General features: G+C 44.0%; 1 protein-coding gene across 1 annotated transcript in view; it reads left to right on the top strand.

Annotated features, from left to right (window-relative positions):
- Positions 1-27420, top strand: part of CFAP20DC (CFAP20 domain containing) — a 269093-nt gene that overhangs the window by 14026 nt on the left and 227647 nt on the right. Inside the window, exons 3-4 of the mRNA XM_060239416.1 lie at positions 1922-2011; positions 3588-3681. Of these exons, the coding sequence (XP_060095399.1) occupies positions 1922-2011; positions 3588-3681 (184 nt within the window). The remainder of the gene's footprint in view (positions 1-1921; positions 2012-3587; positions 3682-27420) is intronic.

The raw sequence follows: 27420 nt of genomic DNA, 5'->3' as shown, positions 1-27420 counted from the left end.
TTATTTCAGTCAGTACCATGAGATGGTTCAGAGTTTTGAGAGGCTTAAGGGGTCATTTGGGGAGAGATCTCTGGTTTAACAGCAGGCTCTGGGATGAGAGGGTTCAGGGTCCAAATGCAAATCAGAAGGCAAGCCTTATCCCAGGTTTAGTGGGGTGACTCAGGGCTCCTCCTGAACATTGTAGAAGGGCTCCTCGTGATGTCTCCACTGCCTCCTTCTTTGGCAATGAGTTTTTGATCTCTTTGCCTGATGAGGAGGAGTCTATACTTTGGTCTGTGATAAGTGTCCTCTCCCTAGTCCTCAGGGTCTTCTTGGCACTTCCAATATTATTTTTGTTCATCTTTGTCAGGGCATGTGCCCCTTCATTTATGTTGAAGTCATCCTTTCCTATCATTTGTCTACTTTAATTCATTCTTAGTGTAAAACATAAATTAGTTGCACAATTTTTCTGTTTCCAGCTTGACTCCCTGAAGGATTAGATGCATTTAGAGTCCCTTCTGCTGTTGGCAATTTCTAAGGAAATAACTAAATTACCTGTACTGATCTCCAGGACAAACTGAATGTTGAACCCTTGAGCCCTTTTATATAAATTACACAAATTACAGATTAGGTGTTGAGCTGCTGAAAGAAACTGAAGTTAGTTACAGTGCTCTGTCACGATCACCTGATGAGCTAACAAACAAGGACCATCCTCTTCCCTTTGTCCCTGTGTGCCAACTGTGATCTTCAGTCAGTCCTTTCTTAGAATTGTAGAGTTGGAAGGGATCTCCAGGCTCATCTAGTCCAACCCCCTGCACAATGGAGGAAACTCACAAATACCTCCTCCCACATACCCTGTGACATCTGCTCCATGCCAAGATGACAAACACACAAACCCAACCCTCCAGGATTCCTGACCAAAGTGGCCTGGAGAAAAATGGCTGCCTGACCCCAAAATGGTGAACAGCATTCCCTGGGCGTTTAAAAAAATGCCACAAGAACTAAGCACTGATGCAACTTGTTGTTGGCTATCCCACCACAGTGCCCATCTTGCGCTGACCAGAGCCCAGTCCTTTCCACCATGGCTCCTGCTCTGTGGAATGGGCTCCCTGAAGAAGTGAGGAGAGCCACTTCTTGGAGATATTCAGGAGCTGCTGCAAGGCTTGCTTGCTTGCCAGGGCTTTTGAGGGGATTTGAATGGCAGCTGTCTTTTAAAGGGGAGGGAAGGAAAGATTGGGATTTGTAATTTTGTTCTGGTTTTAATAGGAAATGTTTTTTTTAACTATTGTTAAAAGCTGTCTTGAACCCTAAGGAAAGGTGGGTTATAAATGTTTTAAAATAAATAATCTCTGGCTTAATCTTGCAGGGCAGTGGTTTTGAATTTTCCTGTTTTTAAAGAACCACTTTTCAATGGCGTATCTGTCAAGGAGTGGCTGCATATTGTGGAGAATTCTGGGGTACATCCTAGAACACACACATGGTTTACTTGGGACCAGACCTGCTAGGTTGCCTTTGTGAACTCAAAGTGTGCCCTAGAACACATCCAGCACTCCATTGTATCTGTGCAGTACAGTTAAGATTAGTAGTGCTCAGGGAAGCTTACCTAACATTCCTGAACTTTTCAGATATCCTTAAAAAGAAGCCCAGGGTTCCTTGAAATACATGTTTAAAATCCCTGATGATGACTCAATTACTGATTGGAACAGATCTAGAGAGGCCATGTACACAACTGGATTAAATGTGTGTTGAGAAATTAGCATTAAAAGTAGGTTGCTGATGGTGAAAAAGCTTATATTGACCTCCTGGTGGTTGTATTGGGAAAGCATTTCAAATGATACCCTTGGTGATCAAATTATTATGTGGTTTGATAAGAGAGAGAGAATGAGCATGCTGTTGTGCCAGAATACTGAAGATGGACAGTTCTTTATCCATTTTATTTCAGGGTGGTCCATTTGTTGAAATCTTCAGTGCTCAAGGCAAGAATCCTGGAGCAAAATGGAAGATTTTTGGCAGTCCATCAGTAATTGGAAAAGTATGTTTTATGGGGGAATTGTAAGACCTTGGAATATAAACCATAGCAAATGTACATGAAGCTTAAAATTAGAAAGTAATGAGGGCTTTGACCTGCCTGTTGAAAAGTTGTCACATTCACTTCTATTACCATGACAGAATAAATGACCACATTCGTTACCACTTCATGCCTGCTTGCAAACGAGATTTGTTACAGCTATAGTTTTACAGCTAGGAATTTCTAATACAATATAAGGAAGCTTAGAATAGCTTTGCTTTCCTCAGTACTACTGGGTCAAGCCCAGGGCCAGTGGATCTTGCACTGCTCACGCTTCTGTATAGTGCATTTAGATTTTTAAAGGTCATTGACAGCTGGTGCTGCAGCCACAGTGAAGCCAACATGATTCTCAAAACTGGGAAATGTTGACTTCATCTCTAGTGCTGGCCTCTTTCCTGAGAGTAAGCCCCATTGAATACACTTGAGTAGGAGACTGAGTAGACCTACTTGGGCCAGCACTGTTGGGTTTGTTCCTAACATGGCACTTTTTTCTTCTTTGTCTTCACTGATTTCTAAGTATAACTTTGATCTTTGACACTCCCTGGTTCTATTGTGTTTTCCTGTTTCTCTCATAAAGTCTTGGCACAATAATGCAAGCAATGCCTATGTTTCTAGATTACCTCCCCCCCCACAAGTAAAAAATAATAATCTTTGAATCTGATCACTTCTGAGTTGGTTGAAATTCTGTTCCCCCTTGTTTTGAGAGAGAAATCTTTTCCAGAAAGCCTTTGATTGCAGCCATGCTTTTAGTAGAGTACAATTGCTTCTGAAGCTGGGCTCAATTTAGAAATGCATTTTTTCTTTCTTCTCACTGGCAAATGCAGGGGCCTTTGTAGGTCACTCTGACTTCCTGAATTCTCTCTTCTCTCAGCTTAGTAATTGCCCACTAAAGGGTTTAGTTATTATTAATAACAATATTTAGTACAAAAGTGTCTCCCCCCAAAATGCTTTGAGAGTTTTACATACTTCATGTGGGTAATTACATACTTCATGTTAGCATAAGCATGAAGAATAGGCCTGGCTAACCTGGTATGGAGCTAAAGAGCTCAGGCAATTTCTCACATTAGGCTGCTGTGGAAGGAATAGGAGCAGAATGAACAAACAACATTTAGGGTAAAATGGGAGATCTTTTTTCCTGTCTCCATGACTTTTTGCTAGCAAGGTTTGGTTTTAGTGCAGTTCCACCATGTGAGGCCAAAATTTGCCTTTTTAGTGTTATTCGTGTTCATTTTCTTTTAATAGACGGTGCAAGGGCATGGCATTTATCTTAGATTCAGCCCCTCAGCCTTTACCAGTTGTGCCAGGCAGCTCTTAGAAGAAAACAACTGCTAAAACCTGACAACAGTGCCTTATCTAAATACCCTATCCACATATCTTTAACAGAAGTTGCCTCCCCTTTCTGCTATTGCTTGCCTTTGCTAAGCTGACAAAAAGTTGTTTATTTTCACTAAAGTAGGCCATTTGTTGAATTACATTAGGTGCTTTGATTGTGATGATAATGATGATGTGCTCTTTATTTGGTACATTATGTTGATCATAGGAGTTCGATAAGGAAGTGAAGGGGTTCGTATTTGTTCTAGAAGGAAGCAGTCAAACCAACAAGATGCAGCTTCCTAAGGAAATGAGACAAACTCGTAAGTACAAAGGTATTACATTTATACATAGTAGTATGTATAATAGAATCAGAACTGAAAACATGGTTAGGCTTTGATTGTTCAGCTACTGCCGCGCCACAGGCATAAAGTTTTATCCTAAGTTCTTCCAGTAACAGAGGAAATAATAATAATTGTTCTAATGCTTTAACTGCATATAAACCTATTAAGTGAGGGCTACTTCCGTTTTTCCTGCTCTTTTGCCTGGTGAAGCCAGATGAAGAACACTTTCTGCTTGGTCAATAATACATGTAGTATCTCAGTTGCCTCCTTTTCTTAATGAATGTACAGCAAAATCATCAGTATTCCATTCTCGTTTTTTTAAAGCTGTTTCTCAAGCTTCACCTGACAAGAAGCTGCTCCTGTAGCTATTTATGTAGCTTCCAACTTCAGCTTTGTTGTGGCTCCCAAACCTTTTGAAGCAGACCTCACTTCTATACTTACACGGCCATTGCCTTATCAAATGAACTGGGGTGAAGGCAGTGTGGAGGAAGGGGTGTGCCTTGTCTGCTATCTGTTCTCCTTTTTCTGCATTGAAAGGAGGGGGCGGAGAGTCAGCTCTCTCAGTTTAAGAGTCTTGAGCACTGTGGTGCATTGGCAAGAAAGTAATGGCCCACAGAACCATCATAACTGGATGAGAGTCTTCCCCATTTCATTAAACCCTCTCTGGGTTGCAGTTGTTCTGAACCAGGCTGGCATATTGAACAGAGTGTTGGAGATAGAGTGTGGAGACCCAAGTCCAGTTCTTACTCAACCATAAAACTTATTTGGTGACTCTCTTTCAGCCAGCTTAGCTTACAAGGGATAAGAAGATGAAATGGGAAGGATGGTGGAGGATTTGTGCCTCCCTGAGTCTTTGGAGGAAGCATATATAATAATAATTAAACTGTGATAATCAGGGGTTGTTTTGTAGAAAAATAGGTGGTGGAGCTCATCCAGGAATTGATATGCAGCTGTACATACTATTCAGTGGACAAGGAGATGGAACTCTAAGGAGGGGGAGGTGGAACTCTCAGAAAGGTCAGGAGCTGCGATTCTGTGAGCTCCCACTGAATCTGAGGCCTGGTGATAATACATCAGATGTCCAGGTGGCTTCTAAATCGAAAAGTCCCAAAGCAAAATACTGCCCTTTACAAAGTGGTTTACTTTCTAGAGAGCCAAATGTTTTCCTACCCTGCTGCTAAACTTAGCAGGTTGACAAGATCTGAATTTTGACAAATTACAGAGACCGCCTCCTGTGTCCATTGAAAATGACTGATAACTTTTGCTTGTCATATGTATGCACTGATCAGTACCTTCATTGTATATCTACGTATAATACAAATAAAAAGTAAATCACCCACATTGCAGGGTTTGATTAATTCCCTTAAATCGCATTCTTAGGAGAAAATATTTAAATTCAATAAAATTAAAAGCTGTGAATGTTAACAAAGCGTTATTCTTATCTATTTTGATGAAAGCTGTTTAGGTCTGTTTTTTCCCTCACAAAATTTCAGTTACTGTAACACAGCTTGGTTTGTGCAAAAGGTCTGCCAAGGATCAGCCTTCGCCAAATGTCCTCCTAGGGCACAACAGATTGATGGTATTCATTTGTTGTTTGTGGCCTAGACATGTTCCCTCAGGGAAAGTACTTATATTGTAGTGATGTTGGTTTCTTACCACTCAATATGTATTTTTGTTGAGTAAATATGTTGCTTTCCTTCTCGAGCCAAGCGGGCCTACTTGTCCAGATGAAGATGACAAGGCATATCCTGGGAAAGTGTGTTCAGAGTAATCACTTTCCATTTTAGTTTCGTTTTTGGCACCATGTTTTAGGAAGGATGTTCATATGCTGGAAGAAGTCCAAGGTAGGACAGTGAAGCTGGTGACAAGTGTGGAGACCAGGTCCCATGAGAAAAGGTTAAAGGAGTTGGGAAACTTGATGTTGGAGAAGAGACCTTTGTGTTTGCCACCCTTCAGTACCTAAAGGGATGCCATGTGGAGGATGGGATGATTATGTTTTCTGCGGGGCCGGATCTGTGGGGGGAAGAGGGGGGATGCTTGCCCCGGGTGCCAACGGAGGGGGGCGCCAAATTGGGTGTGGAGTCCATTGTATTCTATGGGACCATAAGATAGAATAGCCCATAAGGTGGCATCATTTTTTCATTTTGCCCCCCCCCCCCCCTCAAAAAACATGTAGATCCGGTCCTGGTTTTCTGTCATGTTGAATGATAGAACTTGAGCAAAGGAGGTTTCATTAAAGTGTGAGAAAGAATTTCCTGATGGTGAGGTTTGACACTGGAACAGTCTTCCTTATGATGCAGTGGATTGTTGTTGTTGTTGGAGGTTGTTTGTTGAGCAGGCTGTTATCACAGCTAGAATCACTTGGATTATCCCACACACATGCGAAGGGCTGCTGCTGAACAAATAGAATAGTTAGTCTTTCCTCTTGTTGTAAAGAAGGCTTCACTATAATTTGATTCTGAAATGTGTTTTAGATACTGGTGCCAAGCCCTCGTTTATAATGATCCAAATCATGGACTGTCTGGAATTCTGGTTTTCCATATGTGAAGAAAATGCCTCTAAGCAAGTACAAATTGAGTTTGTTGTGCCCTTGAAATAAGTTTAGTCACTTTCCCCTATTAGCTAGAGTTGGGAGGTAAAGCGAGAGAAGCTGACAAACTCTAATATCTCTAGAACCTTTCTTTTTACAAACAAACCACTGACAACAACTATGAAAATGCGGAAGTATGTTCTGAAATAAAGGCTAATGTTGAGCATCAACAGTGTATTTCTCGGAGATTAGAAGGCAGGATGGGAATTTTGGGAATTGAGACGGAAGAAGTATGATCCTATCTGTTAGTCATATCACAGCTGCTTATTGTGCCACTAAATATTTTCTGTGGGAGTCACAGTAACAAATGTGGTTGTAGCAATGAGTTACAGCAAAGCTTCATAAGGAAATAGTTTCCAATAAATAATGTCCTTTTCCTGTATTTAGAATGTTCTTTTAAAAGCAGTTTTGCAGCTTGTGTTTACAATTCCTAGTGCATGGTTATCTTTAAAAAAAAACCCGAACAAACCAAAGATTTAGAAAATGAGCCATTTAACATAATTTAGAAATGCTGGCTATGTTTTGGAACCAGAGGGATGATAATTGGAGGGATACCTGGAAGGCAGCCAAATGTTAACTGCCATTCTCTCAAGCGCAAAGGCTTTGCCCCCATTTCTGCCACAATGGCATTATCAGTCTGCCTGTAGGCACTGCAGACTGCTCAGCTTTATATTTGCCTATTTTTTTATTTCAGCGGAAAAGACATCAGTCCACATGCAAAGGTAGCCTTTATTTCCTTTGGCCACCAAATCAATAGAGACTCTTTGTATGTTAAAATGGGTTGCGAGACCCTTATCTGTTTAGGAGAAGAATAAATAAGCAACTTTTTACAGAACTGACAAAATGTCTGAGTTGATGAGGAAAACTTATTATCATATGAAATTAAAATATGCATATAAATATGGTGCAACCAATGATTTGTATAAGCTTTTTATGAAACACAGTAGATACCTGACCATTGGGGCTGCTCAGCAAACATACGGTAGGTTGCTTTTACACTGCAATTCTTTGCATGTGCAAGTAGAATTAAAAGAGCGGCTCCAGAAAGCAATTAATATAGTACTATATTCTTCATAAAAACTCAGTAGTATCCATCTCCACAGGCAAAATCATAGTATTGTGGTTACTTGGAAGCAGGCCTTGAATTCATCAGGAGCTCACAGGAGCACAGCTCCTGAACCTTTCTGATGGTTCCCCCTCCTCCCCGCCACCTTGTTCATTAAATAGTAGGTGCAGCTGCATAACAATCCCTGGATGAGCTGCACCACCTATTTTTCTACAAAAGGACCCCTGCTTGGAAGTAAATAAATTGGGGGGGGGGCATGCGCTTGATTGCTGCTTTTCCCTTTATAGCCAAAGTGATTCTTTATCACATTCCTTTAACTTTTCACAACTGTTTTTACTGGAAAACAAATAATTAAAGCCCTCCCTTCCCCAAAAAAAGAACTGATTAAGGATCCTTTCAGGTGTGTGAGTGAAAAGATGTAATTACTTTCTGCTGAGACATGGAACTTGTTTAAAGACTACAAAAGAAAGGAGAAAAAACTTAACTGGGCATAACCCTGGGAAGTCTCAATAGCGCAGTTCAGTACATATTTGCACAGCTGCCAGTTGGGTTTAAGTGGGATAAAAACCCCCTACTCACCACAGTTGAGGTATGAAACAAAGGGCTGGCATTGTCTAGAGATCATGGGTGTCAAACATATGGAAGGAATGGGGACAAGGTGGGGGGGAGAGAACAACCACAGAAGGGGGCGAGCCAACAGCAAACATCCACGGACATTACAAAATTCAGTCCGCCACCATCAACAAGCAGTGGCAGCTCCTTCCCCCCTTCTCTCTGCAAAAAGTTTTTTTTCATTATCACCAGCTTGTCCTGGGCTGCTCTACTCTGCCCAGCGACAAGGTACATTTCCCCTGTTGCACAACTTGTTTGCAAGCTGGAAATTAACTTCAGCAGAGGAGGACTTGATGCGAGAGCAACCACATTTTCCAAGGAAGCTCTTTCTCACTCCCAGAGTTACGGAAAGGGAGCAACCAGCCATTCCAAATGATGGCAAAGTTTGGTCCTGTTCCAAAGAGCAATGTTTGCAGACTCACCTTACTTTACAGTGGGGGTCGGAATCCGGAAGGGGGGTTAAGAACTCCCAAAGATTGGGATGCTCCCCCCCCCCCCTGAGAAATATGCTGATCAACAAGGGGAGAGGGGGGAGAGGAAACCTTGCCTTGCTTCTTAGCAACAATTAAGGTTGCAGTTTCCTAACAGATATTATTATTGTTGTAATCTTAGAACAAAATCATTTTAAAATATGTATTGATTTTAACTGTTGTGGTTTTATGTTGTGAGCCGCCCTGAGCCTGTTTCGACGGGGAGGGCGGGATATAAATAAAATAAAATAAAAACAGTACTGAAAGGTAAAGAGATCTGGATCAATAATGATGAGGATTAGCCAAGACTTATTTTATTTAATTGAACTTGCAGAAAGATGCATTTCCCCTAGTTTTGGATCCTGCAAACTCTTTCCTGTACTTGTGACGATGCATGTGCATTTGCCCCTGTAACCCAGAAACTCAAGAAATTGCCTCTGACAGTGACAGGGGGTCTCTCTCACTTTTTGCCCTTTAGTATTTGTTGTTCCACTAGCCATCCCTGTTCCACCCTTGGGTGTGGAGAGATGGAGGTGGGAGCCCTTTGCAAGATCATTCCTGCAGTATCTTTATTCTCCTTCCTCCCCTCCTCAGCCTTCAGGAAATGTGCAGGCGTTCTCATACAATTCCCCCCCCCCCCTTTTGAAAGATCTTAGGATGGAGTTTCTGGCACTGTGAAAAAGAGAGGGGGGAAAACTTGTTCACTTCCCCCCCCCCCCACCGACGGCTTTTTTCAGTTAATTCCTCTTTTGCTTTTTTAATTGTTTCCTTATAATCAGCAGTGAATGAATTTTGCCCAGGCTGAAATCAACACACAATTTTAGCTGGAGAGATCCCCCTTTTCAGTTCTAATAGATGAAAAGAAAAGAAACCTAACAGCATAGCTTGCAATCTTTATTAGTGGAAGGGAGCAAGAGTCCAATAGTTTCTTCAAGACCAACACAATTTGCAGCAGGATATCAGCTTTCATGAGTCGCTGTTCACTACTTCAGATACAGCTAGAAGAATGTGAGTCCATTTGTTCTTATATCTTGGAGAGTGATGTGATTTCCGACACCAAATTACAGTAGCAGGCATTGGTAATGAGAGAAGAAATCTTAAGTCTCAATTCAGTCCAGCAGGATGCAGCTTCATTGAGCTTCATTATCGGTTGCAATTCAGCAGTCTCTCTATTTCTAATCTCCCTTTGAAATTTCTTTGTAAGAGAACTGCTACTCTTAAGTCAGCAACTGAATGTCCTGGAAGGCTAATAGTTCTCCCACTGTTTTTTGAATGTTGTGGTTTCTAATATTAGACTTATGTGCATTTTTTTTGCATCCTCCTGGACTGAATTGAGATCTAGGTTTTCTGTGGTATCTCCATGTCTACTGCTTCTCTGTATATCACACCTAATCCAATCAAGCCTGCTATTGTCATTCACCTACAGTTGCCATTTAGCATCTTTATAAAGTTTATATCTCCAGTACTTCATGTGACAGTTGATGGCATGCATGCGCTGGCCCAACAAAGTCACATTTAGGTCAGATTTGGCATTCGTAACAAGCTCAACACCCCTGGTCTAGATTTTTCTTAAGAAGTGAGTGGACTGATGATGTCTGTTTCAGAATAACTGTGTCATGAGTAAGGTTGTCAGTCCTCTGCAGGATGTGTGTCAGAATCTAGGGTAAGTCCAAACCAATTTCCAAGGTCATCAGCAAGCAACTGGCATCAGGCCAGGAGACATGCACTTTGTCTTATTTCTTGAAGTTTCATTCTAAGCCTTTGTCTCTGGCACTTAAAGGGTTTGGGTAAAGCTGGAGGGCTGGTAATGGTCACCTGGGTTTCCTCTATTGAAACAAGGCTGGAAGGTGCTGGTGGTTCTGCATCAGTTGTTGGCTGCAATCTCTGACAAGCCTGCAGCTCATCTTCTTGCTTGCTGGTTTCTGCTTGTTCCTTGGGCTCTTTTTATCCTGAGGAGTCCTCTTCTCCTGAGGAGCCATCACTGTTGTTGAGTCCTGAGTGACTCACAACAGAGTGGGGAATTCGTGCCCCCAGGTCCCAACCCCCACTGCCAATGAACAGGCCTGCAAGGGGACTTATTAGCAGGGGAGGCAGCTGTAGGCAACTGTTGCTGGCACTGCAATGATGTTTATTTATTTATTTATGTAAATTTCTAGTCCACCCTTTCCCATAGTGGACTCAGGGTGGATTCCAGCATGGTAAAACAATTAAAACTAACAATAAACAATCAAACAGATAAATAGTAAAGCAGGTGAACAGTTAAAACAGATTAAAAATTAAAACAGTTAACCCATAGCTCAGAATTAGTTTAAGGCAGCCGGATGCCTGATCTTAACCCCCCACGTCTCATGTACAGGACCTCCGTCTTGGTTGGATTAAGCTTCAGGCAGCTCAGTTGCAGCCAGCCAGCCACTGCTTCCAGCACCCTGGTTAGATGGTCTGGGATAGAGTCTAGGTGGCAGTCCATCAACAGATAGAGCTGGGTGTTATCTGCATACTAGTGACAACCCAGCCCAAAACCTCTGGCAATCTGGGCAAGGGGGCACATGTTACTTCCAGCCCGCACTATGGCAACACTCTGGTATTTGGGCAAAAATTATGGGAGAAGCCATTTTTACTTAGAGTTTTTGCCCTAATACCAGAGTGTTGCAACATGCCAGTTACATGATATCACTTATGGTGCATGTCGGAAGTGATGTTGCCAGCGAGGCCTCAACACTCTCCTACTCCTGGTTATTTCCTCCCACCCTCCGCAAGTTGGCAGGAAGTACCCGGCAACCCTAGTCATGTGGAAGCAACCATATAGAGGTATTCTTTGAAAATTTTGTAAAAACATAAGAGAAGCCATGTTGGATCAGACCAGTGAACCTCTGTCACACAGTGGCCAAAAAACCAGGTGCTGTCAGGAGGTCTACCAGTGGGGCCAGGACACTAGAAGTCCTTCCACTGCCTCCCCCCACAAGCACCAAGAATATAGAGCATCACTTGTCCCAGAGAGAGAGAGTTCCATCTGTACCTTGTGGCTAATAGCCACTGATGGACCTCTGCTCCATATGTTTATATAATCTTGAAGCCGTTTATTCTTGTCAAAAGATCACCATAAAAAAGGAGGACCACAATGACTGTGCCGAGTCAGAAGGAATAGGGAGTCGTTTCTGCCTTTTTGCAGCCCTTTGCAAAGAGTCAGTGACAGATCATTGGGTGGTGGACACTCTGGGACGGGGATATGCCTTAGACCTGGACTCCCTTCCTCCGCAGAGGTTTCGTCAAGTCCCAAGGAAAAGGAACCCTCAGACCCACCTTCTGATGCTAGCAGTCATTCACTTGTTAGACATAAGGGCAATATAGAAAGTTTTACTTCCTCAAAGGTACCTTGGAGTGTATTCCATTATCTTCTTAGTCCCAAAGAAGAATGGGGATGTAAGGACCATTCTGGATCTCAAGTGGCTGAACAAGATCATAAGGACCAGAAAATTCCGGATGGAGACATTAAGGTCCATCTTGCTCTTTGCTCAGCCCAAAGAGTACTTAATGTCTATCGACCTCTCAGAGGCTTATTTGCATGTCCACATCAGAGGGAACCACAGGAGGTTTCTGTGTTTTGCATACAACAGGGGCCACTATCAGTATCGTGCACTCCCGTTTGGCCTGAAATCCTCCCAGTGAGTCTTCACCAAAATTCGGATGGTGCTAGTGTCCCACCTTCGCCTACAGGGAATGTTGCTTTACCCATATTTGGACAACATCCTGGTCCAGGCACCATCTTGGCGTCTGAGCCAGGAGGCAACCGAGCTGACAGTGGTGATGTTGCAGACTCATGGATTCATTGTCAGTCAGAGCAAAAGCAACTTGTTCCATCACAACAACTGATTCATCTGGGCGTGCTGATAGACACCCAACAGGACAGGGTTTTTCTTTCTGCTGACAGACTGGAGAAATTCTGATCTCTTCTGAACGAAGTCCTTTTGCTACCAAGAGTTCAGGTGATGACAGTGGCCCAGCTACTAGGCATGATGGTATCTTGCCAAGATGCTCTCCATTGGGCAAGGTTTCAGACTTGACCACTACAACACTTCCTAGTCCCATTCTATGGCATCATCACCAACAAACTGTGCAAGTGGGTGAAGTTCCCAGCAGATCTCAGGTTTCAACTCCCAGTGGTGGCTGGATCCCTCCTGATTCTGTCAGGGTGTACCGATTCGGAAACCGTTCACAATTACCATGACAACGGATGCCAGCCCTGGGGGGGGTGGGCACACTGCCATGATCACAGTGGAACCCAGAAGAAGCCACGAGGAGTATAAACTTTCCCTACGAGCGATTTGTCTAGGCCTTCTGCACTTCTAAGAGATGCTCAAGGACCAACATGTGCTAGTAAAAACCGACAATGTGACTGGAAGGTCCTATGTGAATTGACAAGGAGGAACCAGGATCAGGTCCCTATACAAGGAGGCACATCTGCTGATGACCTGGGCAGAGGACAGGCTTCTATCTCTAGAAGCAGTCCAAGTAGCGGACAAGGACAATGTCTTGGCCAACTGACTGAGCAGGTGGACTGCAGACCAGATGGAGTGGATGCTGGACAAGACAGTGTTCCAGATGTTTCATAACAAGTATGGTAGGATGTAGATAGATCTCTTTGCTTCATCGCTGAACCGTCAGTTCTGACAATGTCTTGGCCAACTGACTGAGCAGGTGGACTGCAGACCAGATGGAGTGGATGCTGGACAAGACAGTGTTCCAGATGTTTCATAACAAGTATGGTAGGATGTAGATAGATCTCTTTGCTTCATCGCTGAACCGTCAGTTCTTAAAGTTTTTCACCAAAGGACAGGACAGCAATGTGGAAGGAACAGACACCCTCAGCTGTCAATGGCCAAAGGGTCTTCTTTACGCCTTCCCACCATTGCAGCTAATCCCCAGAGTGATTCAAAAAGTTGCTGGAGCAGAGAGCAGAGTTAGCGATGATTGCCCCATTTTGGTTGAGAAGGGGATGGTTCCAAGACCTGCTGAGACTGTCGATAGAATCACCTTGGTGCCTGCTAGTAACAGAGAACCTCTTAAGACAGGGTAACGTGCTACCCACAACCAGACCTACTAAAGTTCACTGCCAGGAGGTTGAGCGGGCACAATTAGAGGGCCTGGGTTATGCTAGTAATGTCATAGATACTTTGTTAGCTTCTAGATAGGGAACCACCAATACATTGTACTAAAACACTTGCCATGTCTTTTTGGCATGGTGTGCTGAGAAAGGGTGGGATCCCATGAAGGTGTCAATCAGGAAAATTCTGCTCTTTCTGCAGGCAGGTTTAGACAAAGGTTTGGCCACCAATGTGCTTAAGAGACAGGTGATTGCCATTTCAGCAGTGAGGTGGGCTAAGAAGGGGGAGTCCTTATCTGTACATCCACATGTGAAATGTTTCCTACGGGAAACAGCCTTGCTGAACCCTCCCTACGGTCCACAGGTTCTCCAGTACAGTTTTGAAAGCTTTGTGTCAGCCTCCTTGGCACATTGTGGTTTGAAAGAATTCACATTAAAAACCTTGTTTTTGGTTGGAATTACATCAGCACGTAGAATGTCTGAGTTGAAGGCACTTTCCATAGATAAAGAGTTGTGCACGTTTCACAAGGATAGGGTGGTCTTAAGGCCTGACCCATCCTTTATCCCAAAGGTTAACTCTGTTTTTCATAGGACCCAGGAGAGTGTTCTTTCCTCCTTTTGCCCAAATGCTCCGCACGCTAAGGAGAAAGTGTGGTATCGCCTGCATGTCCACAGGGCCCTGAGAGGACAAAATCCTTTAGATGGACAGATGCCCTCTTTCTTTTAATTCTTCCTTTTTGAGCCATCAGGTAGCCACTTCTACCTTAAGTAGGTAGTTGAGGAAATGTATAGTAGCAGCTTATTCGGCTCAGGTTCTTGAGTCTCCCCAGGATATCACCGCTCACTCTTTATGGGGAACAGCAATGACAGCCTCATACATAGCTTTCGCATTGGTATAAATTATCTGTAAAGCATCTACTTGGTCTTTACTAAACATTATAAGATAGATAAGTGGGTGGCAGCAGAATCAGCCTTTGATTGTAGAGTGCCGCAACGCGTTATTGACTGAGAGAAGTTGGTCCCACCCTGGAGGGCATATGGGTTTTCTGTGTCCCATTAGTGATGGACCGTCCCACTCCTAAGAGCCACTGGAGAACGGAAGATTGGAAGCACTTACTGTGAAGCTTCCTTCCTGGTGGTTCTGGAGTGGGATGGTCCAACCCGCTCTTTGAATTAGTAATCTGAGGTTTGTTACTAGAGATAAAGGTACAATAGTGTCTGCCTCTGAGAATATGCTGTATGTACCAGTTTTCAACAGGTTGTTATTCTGCACAAGAGTATGATTTTGTTCCTTACCAAAGCCCCCCCCCCCCAGTGTTTGTTCAGAGTGTCTTTAAAGTTTTCTTCTAGGGGGATGTGGCTTGGTGACGGCAGGAGAGAAACCAGGGGATAGGCCACCCTGGATCGATTGGATAACCGACCCTGTTATGGAGGAGGCTCCTATCCCATTAGTGACAGGCCATCCTACTCCAAAACCACCTAGAAGGAAGCTTCGCGGTAAGTGCTTCCAATCTGAATGTCCTGGAAGGCTAATAGTTCTCCCACTGTTTTTTGAATGTTGTGGTTTCTAATATTAGACTTATGTGCATTTTTTTTGCATCCTCCTGGACTGAATTGAGATCTAGGTTTTCTGTGGTATCTCCATGTCTACTGCTTCTCTGTATATCACACCTAATCCAATCAAGCCTGCTATTGTCATTCACCTACAGTTGCCATTTAGCATCTTTATAAAGTTTATATCTCCAGTACTTCATGTGACAGTTGATGGCATGCATGCGCTGGCCCAACAAAGTCACATTTAGGTCAGATTTGGCATTCGTAACAAGCTCAACACCCCTGGTCTAGATTTTTCTTAAGAAGTGAGTGGACTGATGATGTCTGTTTCAGAATAACTGTGTCATGAGTAAGGTTGTCAGTCCTCTGCAGGATGTGTGTCAGAATCTAGGGTAAGTCCAAACCAATTTCCAAGGTCATCAGCAAGCAACTGGCATCAGGCCAGGAGACATGCACTTTGTCTTATTTCTTGAAGTTTCATTCTAAGCCTTTGTCTCTGGCACTTAAAGGGTTTGGGTAAAGCTGGAGGGCTGGTAATGGTCACCTGGGTTTCCTCTATTGAAACAAGGCTGGAAGGTGCTGGTGGTTCTGCATCAGTTGTTGGCTGCAATCTCTGACAAGCCTGCAGCTCATCTTCTTGCTTGCTGGTTTCTGCTTGTTCCTTGGGCTCTTTTTATCCTGAGGAGTCCTCTTCTCCTGAGGAGCCATCACTGTTGTTGAGTCCTGAGTGACTCACAACAGAGTGGGGAATTCGTGCCCCCAGGTCCCAACCCCCACTGCCAATAAACAGGCCTGCAAGGGGACTTATTAGCAGGGGAGGCAGCTGTAGGCAACTGTTGCTGGCACTGCAATGATGTTTATTTATTTATTTATGTAAATTTCTAGTCCACCCTTTCCCATAGTGGACTCAGGGTGGATTCCAGCATGGTAAAACAATTAAAACTAACAATAAACAATCAAACAGATAAATAGTAAAGCAGGTGAACAGTTAAAACAGATTAAAAATTAAAACAGTTAACCCATAGCTCAGAATTAGTTTAAGGCAGCCGGATGCCTGATCTTAACCCCCCACGTCTCATGTACAGGACCTCCGTCTTGGTTGGATTAAGCTTCAGGCAGCTCAGTTGCAGCCAGCCAGCCACTGCTTCCAGCACCCTGGTTAGATGGTCTGGGATAGAGTCTAGGTGGCAGTCCATCAACAGATAGAGCTGGGTGTTATCTGCATACTAGTGACAACCCAGCCCAAAACCTCTGGCAATCTGGGCAAGGGGGCACATGTTACTTCCAGCCCGCACTATGGCAACACTCTGGTATTTGGGCAAAAATTATGGGAGAAGCCATTTTTACTTAGAGTTTTTGCCCTAATACCAGAGTGTTGCAACATGCCAGTTACATGATATCACTTATGGTGCATGTCGGAAGTGATGTTGCCAGCGAGGCCTCAACACTCTCCTACTCCTGGTTATTTCCTCCCACCCTCCGCAAGTTGGCAGGAAGTACCCGGCAACCCTAGTCATGTGGAAGCAACCATATAGAGGTATTCTTTGAAAATTTTGTAAAAACATAAGAGAAGCCATGTTGGATCAGACCAGTGAACCTCTGTCACACAGTGGCCAAAAAACCAGGTGCTGTCAGGAGGTCTACCAGTGGGGCCAGGACACTAGAAGTCCTTCCACTGCCTCCCCCCACAAGCACCAAGAATATAGAGCATCACTTGTCCCAGAGAGAGAGAGTTCCATCTGTACCTTGTGGCTAATAGCCACTGATGGACCTCTGCTCCATATGTTTATATAATCTTGAAGCCGTTTATTCTTGTCAAAAGATCACCATAAAAAAGGAGGACCACAATGACTGTGCCGAGTCAGAAGGAATAGGGAGTCGTTTCTGCCTTTTTGCAGCCCTTTGCAAAGAGTCAGTGACAGATCATTGGGTGGTGGACACTCTGGGACGGGGATATGCCTTAGACCTGGACTCCCTTCCTCCGCAGAGGTTTCGTCAAGTCCCAAGGAAAAGGAACCCTCAGACCCACCTTCTGATGCTAGCAGTCATTCACTTGTTAGACATAAGGGCAATATAGAAAGTTTTACTTCCTCAAAGGTACCTTGGAGTGTATTCCATTATCTTCTTAGTCCCAAAGAAGAATGGGGATGTAAGGACCATTCTGGATCTCAAGTGGCTGAACAAGATCATAAGGACCAGAAAATTCCGGATGGAGACATTAAGGTCCATCTTGCTCTTTGCTCAGCCCAAAGAGTACTTAATGTCTATCGACCTCTCAGAGGCTTATTTGCATGTCCACATCAGAGGGAACCACAGGAGGTTTCTGTGTTTTGCATACAACAGGGGCCACTATCAGTATCGTGCACTCCCGTTTGGCCTGAAATCCTCCCAGTGAGTCTTCACCAAAATTCGGATGGTGCTAGTGTCCCACCTTCGCCTACAGGGAATGTTGCTTTACCCATATTTGGACAACATCCTGGTCCAGGCACCATCTTGGCGTCTGAGCCAGGAGGCAACCGAGCTGACAGTGGTGATGTTGCAGACTCATGGATTCATTGTCAGTCAGAGCAAAAGCAACTTGTTCCATCACAACAACTGATTCATCTGGGCGTGCTGATAGACACCCAACAGGACAGGGTTTTTCTTTCTGCTGACAGACTGGAGAAATTCTGATCTCTTCTGAACGAAGTCCTTTTGCTACCAAGAGTTCAGGTGATGACAGTGGCCCAGCTACTAGGCATGATGGTATCTTGCCAAGATGCTCTCCATTGGGCAAGGTTTCAGACTTGACCACTACAACACTTCCTAGTCCCATTCTATGGCATCATCACCAACAAACTGTGCAAGTGGGTGAAGTTCCCAGCAGATCTCAGGTTTCAACTCCCAGTGGTGGCTGGATCCCTCCTGATTCTGTCAGGGTGTACCGATTCGGAAACCGTTCACAATTACCATGACAACGGATGCCAGCCCTGGGGGGGGTGGGCACACTGCCATGATCACAGTGGAACCCAGAAGAAGCCACGAGGAGTATAAACTTTCCCTACGAGCGATTTGTCTAGGCCTTCTGCACTTCTAAGAGATGCTCAAGGACCAACATGTGCTAGTAAAAACCGACAATGTGACTGGAAGGTCCTATGTGAATTGACAAGGAGGAACCAGGATCAGGTCCCTATACAAGGAGGCACATCTGCTGATGACCTGGGCAGAGGACAGGCTTCTATCTCTAGAAGCAGTCCAAGTAGCGGACAAGGACAATGTCTTGGCCAACTGACTGAGCAGGTGGACTGCAGACCAGATGGAGTGGATGCTGGACAAGACAGTGTTCCAGATGTTTCATAACAAGTATGGTAGGATGTAGATAGATCTCTTTGCTTCATCGCTGAACCGTCAGTTCTGACAATGTCTTGGCCAACTGACTGAGCAGGTGGACTGCAGACCAGATGGAGTGGATGCTGGACAAGACAGTGTTCCAGATGTTTCATAACAAGTATGGTAGGATGTAGATAGATCTCTTTGCTTCATCGCTGAACCGTCAGTTCTTAAAGTTTTTCACCAAAGGACAGGACAGCAATGTGGAAGGAACAGACACCCTCAGCTGTCAATGGCCAAAGGGTCTTCTTTACGCCTTCCCACCATTGCAGCTAATCCCCAGAGTGATTCAAAAAGTTGCTGGAGCAGAGAGCAGAGTTAGCGATGATTGCCCCATTTTGGTTGAGAAGGGGATGGTTCCAAGACCTGCTGAGACTGTCGATAGAATCACCTTGGTGCCTGCTAGTAACAGAGAACCTCTTAAGACAGGGTAACGTGCTACCCACAACCAGACCTACTAAAGTTCACTGCCAGGAGGTTGAGCGGGCACAATTAGAGGGCCTGGGTTATGCTAGTAATGTCATAGATACTTTGTTAGCTTCTAGATAGGGAACCACCAATACATTGTACTAAAACACTTGCCATGTCTTTTTGGCATGGTGTGCTGAGAAAGGGTGGGATCCCATGAAGGTGTCAATCAGGAAAATTCTGCTCTTTCTGCAGGCAGGTTTAGACAAAGGTTTGGCCACCAATGTGCTTAAGAGACAGGTGATTGCCATTTCAGCAGTGAGGTGGGCTAAGAAGGGGGAGTCCTTATCTGTACATCCACATGTGAAATGTTTCCTACGGGAAACAGCCTTGCTGAACCCTCCCTACGGTCCACAGGTTCTCCAGTACAGTTTTGAAAGCTTTGTGTCAGCCTCCTTGGCACATTGTGGTTTGAAAGAATTCACATTAAAAACCTTGTTTTTGGTTGGAATTACATCAGCACGTAGAATGTCTGAGTTGAAGGCACTTTCCATAGATAAAGAGTTGTGCACGTTTCACAAGGATAGGGTGGTCTTAAGGCCTGACCCATCCTTTATCCCAAAGGTTAACTCTGTTTTTCATAGGACCCAGGAGAGTGTTCTTTCCTCCTTTTGCCCAAATGCTCCGCACGCTAAGGAGAAAGTGTGGTATCGCCTGCATGTCCACAGGGCCCTGAGAGGACAAAATCCTTTAGATGGACAGATGCCCTCTTTCTTTTAATTCTTCCTTTTTGAGCCATCAGGTAGCCACTTCTACCTTAAGTAGGTAGTTGAGGAAATGTATAGTAGCAGCTTATTCGGCTCAGGTTCTTGAGTCTCCCCAGGATATCACCGCTCACTCTTTATGGGGAACAGCAATGACAGCCTCATACATAGCTTTCGCATTGGTATAAATTATCTGTAAAGCATCTACTTGGTCTTTACTAAACATTATAAGATAGATAAGTGGGTGGCAGCAGAATCAGCCTTTGATTGTAGAGTGCCGCAACGCGTTATTGACTGAGAGAAGTTGGTCCCACCCTGGAGGGCATATGGGTTTTCTGTGTCCCATTAGTGATGGACCGTCCCACTCCTAAGAGCCACTGGAGAACGGAAGATTGGAAGCACTTACTGTGAAGCTTCCTTCCTGGTGGTTCTGGAGTGGGATGGTCCAACCCGCTCTTTGAATTAGTAATCTGAGGTTTGTTACTAGAGATAAAGGTACAATAGTGTCTGCCTCTGAGAATATGCTGTATGTACCAGTTTTCAACAGGTTGTTATTCTGCACAAGAGTATGATTTTGTTCCTTACCAAAGCCCCCCCCCCCAGTGTTTGTTCAGAGTGTCTTTAAAGTTTTCTTCTAGGGGGATGTGGCTTGGTGACGGCAGGAGAGAAACCAGGGGATAGGCCACCCTGGATCGATTGGATAACCGACCCTGTTATGGAGGAGGCTCCTATCCCATTAGTGACAGGCCATCCTACTCCAAAACCACCTAGAAGGAAGCTTCGCGGTAAGTGCTTCCAATCTTCCATTCTGAGGGCACTTTCCCCTTATCCTCAGCACGGTTCCCTGTTGCCTCTTGACCCTCATGCTCCCTGACAGCGGTGGAGCTGCCTTGTGGGACACATTTAACAAGTCCCCAAGAGTCTTCTATGTCCTATTTCCCCATTTCTTTTCAACCTTCAGTGGGGATGTTGAGTTACTTTAAACAATTGCAAATTCTGGAAAAGCTGGATGTCACTCAAAATATATTTTGCAGTTATATTTATCAGCCTCGTTGTTTGATTACTGTATGATGTGTTTGGTTAAAGGGGATGTTCCAGTATTTCTTAAGCAATATTTTAAATTACAAATTAACTTTCCAAACATTGCCAATATGAGAAATGATACTCTTTAAAGTATATTACAGCACTAATACTTGTGAAATTGATTAATTTTAAATTCCTGTGACATAATTTTCAGATCTCTAAATATTTAATGCATCTTTTATGAGAAATAGAACTCTGAATTGTTTGCAGGGTTAAAACAAAGTGCTTAGGCTTAATTTGAGGAATCTTAATTATGAAGGCCTCATTGCAGTTACGGTGTTAAAAGCAGCATAATTTGAATTCCTGTTTCCCATGATTTACTATTAATTGTAGATACATTCTGGCTTTTACTTTTATATCTTTATCTTGCGCGCTAGTTCTTGTATATTTTACACCAAAGTATAAAACTAAGCTTTAATACTTATGTAAATATGTTGCAGAAAAGTTATTAAAGTTCTAAGGAATATATGGGGTGATCGCTGCAAGAAGATCTTGGTGTGATTTAAGCTGACCAGTCGTATTTATTTATGTCAAGTTGCACTCCTAAGCATACTTTCCAAGAACAGAACCCCATTGATCTCAGTTGGACATATGTCTGAGCAGCGCCGGCTTGTGGGCAAATATTGCCCTAGGCAGGCGCCCCCCACCGGCGTCCCCCAGGTACACTGCGCTTGCCCCTCCCACCGCTGCTTGTTTAGCCACTGCCAGCCTCCTCTGACCCACTGCTGTGGTGGCGCTCTGCTCGCCTCCCCCACCCACTGCTGCCACGCTCCACTCGCTCCCCCCACCCCCTTACTCGCAACCTGCGCCTGTGCGTTTAACCAGACACAAAGGCAAGGACTGCTAGAAGCCAGTAGGGCTGTAGTCATGGCATGGGGGGGAGAGCAGAGTGTGGCATTTTGGCATTTTGGCTCCCAGGTGAGCCACCAGCCTGGGAGCGGGGCGGGGGCAAGCAGAGTGCGGCGGCGGGCCGGAGGAGGCTGGCAGCAGCTGCACAAGCGGTGGCAGGGGAGCAAGAGAGGCTGAAATGGGCTCATGAGTGGTGGTGGGGGGGTGAGCGAGCAGAGTGTGGCGGTGGGGGTGAGCGGAGTGCGACGGCTGCAGGCCGAAGGAGGCTGGCGGTAGCAGGTGGGGGGAGAGGGAAGCAAACTAGCTGATTGCCTTTGGCACTGGGGGGAGCCCAATTCAGTGCCCCCCGCTTCTCTGTGCCCTAGGCAACCGCCTAGTTTGCCTAGTGGGCGAGCCGACCCTGTGTCTGAGAGTACAGGCATTGGATCAGACTCCCCTGTCTTTATCAACATAACCTGGAGCTGTATCCTTGCACATACATAAATCTTCACCACCTTCCTACATCCTTCAGTAGGTCCTGTGACATCCCCCTCCCCCAAAGACTGGTTCTGGTGGTTGGTGGAATATCATGGGCAAAAGGCCATGGGGCACAGAGGCTAGAGTGAAGAGGGGGAATTGAGCACAGTTGTCCCAATTTCACCTGATACATTCTCTCCCCAAGGTCCCATGGAATTTTGACAAGGCTTCTCTGACTTTGATGGGGGGAGGACTCAAGGCAGTATTCAAAGAAACAAAGTCAGAGAGGTTTACTGTATTTTTCGGTCCATTGGACGCTCCGGACCATAAGACGCAGGTGCCTGGCTGGCAGACAAGGGCGAGATCGCTCCCTCTGCCCCCACCGCAAACCCAGCACTTTGCAGGGAGCGATCTCGCCGCTTGTCTCCCAGCCAGGCACACAGGCATGGAAAAAGCATGCCGCCCCCTCCGCAAACCCAGCGCTTTGCGAAGCGCTGGGTTTGCGGAGGGGGTGTGTGCTTCCTCTGTGCTTGGCTTCAGCTGCTGCTTATAGCAAGGACTGGGATTGGAGGCTTGGCTGCCTCCGATCCCAGCCCTTGCTATAAGCAGCAGCTGAAGCCAGGCAGACAGGAACAGAGGAAGCACCCCCCCCCCCTCTGCAAACGCAGCGCTTCGCGAAGCGCTGGGTTTGCGGAGGGGGGGGTGATTCCTCTGTGCCTGGCTTCAGCTTCTGCTTATAGCAAGGGCTGGGATCAGAGGCTTGGCTGCCTCCGATCTCAGCCCTTGCTATCAGCAGCAGCTGAAGCCAGGCAGACAGGAACAGAGGAAGCACCCGCCTCCTCCGCAAACGCAGCGCTTCGCAAGCACCGGCTGTGGAGGGGGCGGTGTGCTTTCTCCCTGCCTGTTTGCATGGCTTCAGCGCTGCTGCTTAAAGCAAGCGCTGGGATTGGAGGGGGGAGGAAGCGATCCTGGCACTTTCTGTAAGCGTCAGAGCTGGAGCCAGGCAGGCAGGGGCGGGAAGTGCCGGGACGGAGGCAGCGGATCACACCCCCCCCCAGGAAGGTACGTATGGTACCTTCGCTCCATAAGACGCACACACTTTCCCCCCCACTTTTTTTTTTGGGGGGGAGTGCATCTTATGGTGCGAAAAATACGGTATCTGTTTCCATGAGCACCCTTGCACTCGTAGTTCATTGACTGTATCCTTTAGCTATTTTGAAGGATTTTTTTCTGGAAATTTACAGGCCTTTGCTATACTTGACCGTGTTCTGTCTCAGCCCGTTGGCCTTCCAGAATGGTGTAAATTGAAGTTATCTACTGAACCATTAAAGCTGTTTATAATGAGCCAGATAGTGTCATGCTCAAGTAATGTTAGAGCCTGAGATCCTACTGTCCAAAACTTCAGTGTTGACAAAGCCCAGAAACCAGTGTCTGTGAAAGTAAGGAAAGAGGAGAGAGCACAGGCTAGATAATCAGAGTGGGGGGGAGGCCACATGTCAACAAGTATATGTTGGAAGCAGTAGCACAGGGGTGTCAAACTTAAAGCCTGTGGGATACGACTGGCCCACCCAGGGCTTTAATCAGGCCTGCTGCTCTTTTCTCTTCCTCCTGTCCTCAATCTTTTGACGCTCCGAGGCTGCTGAAGTTCCCAGATCCTTCTGCCTTGTCTTTGCCTGCTTCAGCAGAAAACTCTTCTGGGCTTCCAAAACTGCAAAGAAAATGTAGAATGGATTTTTCTTGCAACATTGTCTGTGCTGCAATGTATTTACATGGAGTGGAGTTCAAATAGTTTCACTTTCTAGCTTATGGCCAGTTGAAGCTGTTGCCTGCTGGAGTTTTCTCCTTGCCAATAAAGAGTTGATGCTTTGAGCCATCTTGTCTCTGCTGAATGGACCTTAGAATTGGTGCTTAGTGACTTCCGATTTCGGCGACCCAAGATAGTGAGTGATTCCGGCTAGCTCCCGGGGGTCGTTCCCTAATCGGACGGTGGAGGAGTCCCCCAGACTTGAGGACTCAAGTCTGGGACCCGGGGAGGGTCCAAGCAGGTAGGTGGCTCGAAGGTGTGGATCAGGAAGGACAGCGGCGGCAGCCACCTGATCCTACCATCGCTGTGAAACCTCGCCGTCCCAATCACCATTTTTAAATGGCATTGGGGTTGAACACCGGACCCTTTTTTTTGCTTCTTAACTTTGCTCTTCTTCATTCTGCATGATCTGACTGCAAGCAGCTGCCTGTAAGTGTTTCTCTCCCACCTTTTACAAACATCAAGAACATTTTTTCAAAGACTTGCATCTTAAACTGGCCAATTTAGATTATTCAGAATGTTGTGTAATTGGAGATTTTAATGCGGTCTTTGACAGACAGTTGGACAAAAAAGCTCGCCAACATATCAAAACTAAAGGGTCACAGCTCCCTACAAGCTTTTTGAAACTGGCTTTGGACCTAGTTGATGCATGGCGAACAAGATATCCAAAATCGAGAAACTTTACATACTATTCTGCTAGTCATCAATCCTGGTCAAGAATTGATATGTGCTGGATGTCCACAGATTTTATTAAAGATCTACATGAAGTTGAAATCCAACCGAGAGTGATATCAGATCACAACCCAATAACTATAAAATTTAGGGCACCCTGAGTGAAAAGGTCCTGGAGGTTAAATGCACAAATCTTAAAAGATAAAAACTTCCTTCAAGAGACTAAAACAGAGATGGAACTAATTTTTAAATAGAATATAACCCAAGATGTAAAGATTCAAGTGGTTTGGGACACAGCTAAAGCATATTTCAGAGGGCTTGCAATTAGATTTAGTGCCAAGAAAAGAAAAGAGAAAGCTGAATATTTTCAAAAACTAATGACTCAAGTAGAAAAAGCTGAGAAGAATTTAAAGGCTCAACCTACTAAGCAAGAATTTCAAGAAAGGATTAAAAAAATACAACATCAACTTAATCTATTGTTGGTAGAAGAAGTGGAGAAAAAGTTTAAGATTTGCTAGGCAAAATTACTTTAAATCTTTCAACAAACCGGGAAGATGGCTGGCATATAAACTGAGAAAGGAAAGTTCTAAAAGAATAATAACAGTGCTGAGAGATGAAAACAACAAAGAAACGTTTCAAAGGCAGGAGGTAGTCCAAATTGTGGAACAATTTTATAAAAAGTTATATGAAACCAAGCAAATTAGAGATGAAGATTTAGACGAATATCTCAAAAAGAATAACCTGAACAAATTTACAGAAGATCAATGGAAAATTTTGAATGAACCAATAACGATGAGGGAATTGGGTGAGGCAGTAGTGAACCAAAAGAATGCTAAATCACCAGGACCAGATGGCCTCCCTACTGAATACTATAAAGCCTTTTTAGAGTGCTTATCGATTCTATTTAAACACCTAATGGAAATGATCCAGAAAGAAGCGGTAATTCCAAACTCCTGGCAAGAAGCAATAATATCCTTGATCCCAAAAGAGGGTACTGACTTAAAAGATATGAAAAATTTCAGACCAATCTCTCTCTTGAATGTGGATTACAAAATTTTTGCCTCAGTATTGGCACAACATTTAAAAAAAGTTTTGTCAGCCATCATACATCAAGATCAGGCAGGATTTTTACCTGGAAGACATCTCAAAGACAATGTGAGAACAATATGTAACATAATTGAATACTATGAGAACCATCCATCCAGAGAAACAACCGGCATTAATATGTTTGGATGCAGAGAAGGCATTTGACAATGGTGGCAATTTATGATACAACAATTGAAGGGCATGGACTGTGGTGAGAACTTTTTAAGGACAATACAGTCAATATATTCCTCTCAAACAGGTTGGTGGGGGTGGTGAATTATCAAAATCAATCCTTATTTAGAAAAGTACAAGGTAAGGATGCCTGCTTTCACCACTTCTTTTTATCTTATGTTTGGAAATATTAAATAACCAAATAAGAGAAGAGCCAAATATTAAAGGTGTCTCGATCAAGGGTGAACATTATAAATTGAGGGCATTTGCAGTTGACCTGGTCTTTATTCTAGAGCAACCACTAGATTCAGTTGATTTTCTGACAAGCAAAATTAATCAATTTGGCCACTGGGCTGGTTTAAACTATGCTAAGACTAAATTTTTGACCAAAAACATGACAACAGAACTAATTAATCTTTTGCAGCAAAAATCGGGTTTCTCTTAAGAGAAAAAAGTGAAATATTTGGGCATACGTATCTCAAACAAATGCAGCAATCTAAAGACAGACAATTACGACAAACTTTTTAAAGAAATAAAAAAAAGTCTTGGAAAAATGGCAAGACTTAAATATATCATAAATGGGAAGAATAGCCACGATAAAAATGAATATCCTACCAAGACTACATTTTTTTATCCCAAACGAAACCGGTGCTTTTAACCAATCCATTCTTTCAAGAACTGAATAAATTAGTATCTGCATTCATTTGGAGAAAGAAAAAACCAAGAATTAAATTGAAAACTCTACAAGATTCTAAATTAAGAGCTGGTCTATGTCTTCCAGACTGGCAATTATATTATAGAACCTCAGTGTTGACATGGATGAGAGACTGGGCCTTGTTGAATGACAGGAGACAGTTATTACTAGAAGGACATGACCTTACACTGGGGTGGCATGCGTTTCTCTTGTACCAGAAACTAGAAGGACATTCTTATTTTAAGAATCATTGGTTCTGGAAATCTTTGTACCATACCTGGACTTGGATAAAACCAAGAATTTATAAGAAAATTCCAAAATGGGTATCTCTGGTGGAGGCATTCACGCCACCAAATCTTCTCCAACTAAACCAGATTTACAGGTATGAGGAATTGCTGAAGAAGGATAATCTTCTGAAAACAAATACGAGCTAGAGGATGCTGATATTAGAATCGGTTGGTGGACGAGATTACAAATCTAGATATGCCAAAGACAAGACAATGGGTGTTAATATGGAACAATACCCATTTGATAAAAAAAAATTTGGGTCCTCAAGAGAAATTGATCTCAAAACTGTATTCATACCTATTGCAGATGAAAATGCAAGACAAGATAATAAAGGATTGCATGGTTCAGTGGGCCAAGAATGCGAGACATAATGTTATGTTAGATGAATGAGAGACATTATGGAAATCTAATATTAAACTAACTAAATCAGTGACTTTCAAAGAGAATCTGTATAAAATGTTTTATAGGTGGCATGTGACTGCCCAGAAATTGTCTGAAATGTATTCTAATGTCTGATAAATGTTGGAAATGTTTGAAGCATGTGGGGTCGTTTTACCATATGTGGTGGACCTGTGATGTGGTAGGAAAATATTGGAAGATGGTCCAAGAATTCCATTTTCAAGCCAGAATTATTTTTATTGAACATATTTTCCAGTAATTTTACAAAAGAGATGATACATT

Source organism: Heteronotia binoei, chromosome 5 (genome assembly GCF_032191835.1).
Source record: "Heteronotia binoei isolate CCM8104 ecotype False Entrance Well chromosome 5, APGP_CSIRO_Hbin_v1, whole genome shotgun sequence".
NCBI lineage: Eukaryota > Metazoa > Chordata > Lepidosauria > Squamata > Gekkonidae > Heteronotia > Heteronotia binoei.
This window is presented reverse-complemented; position numbering and strand designations above follow the sequence as displayed.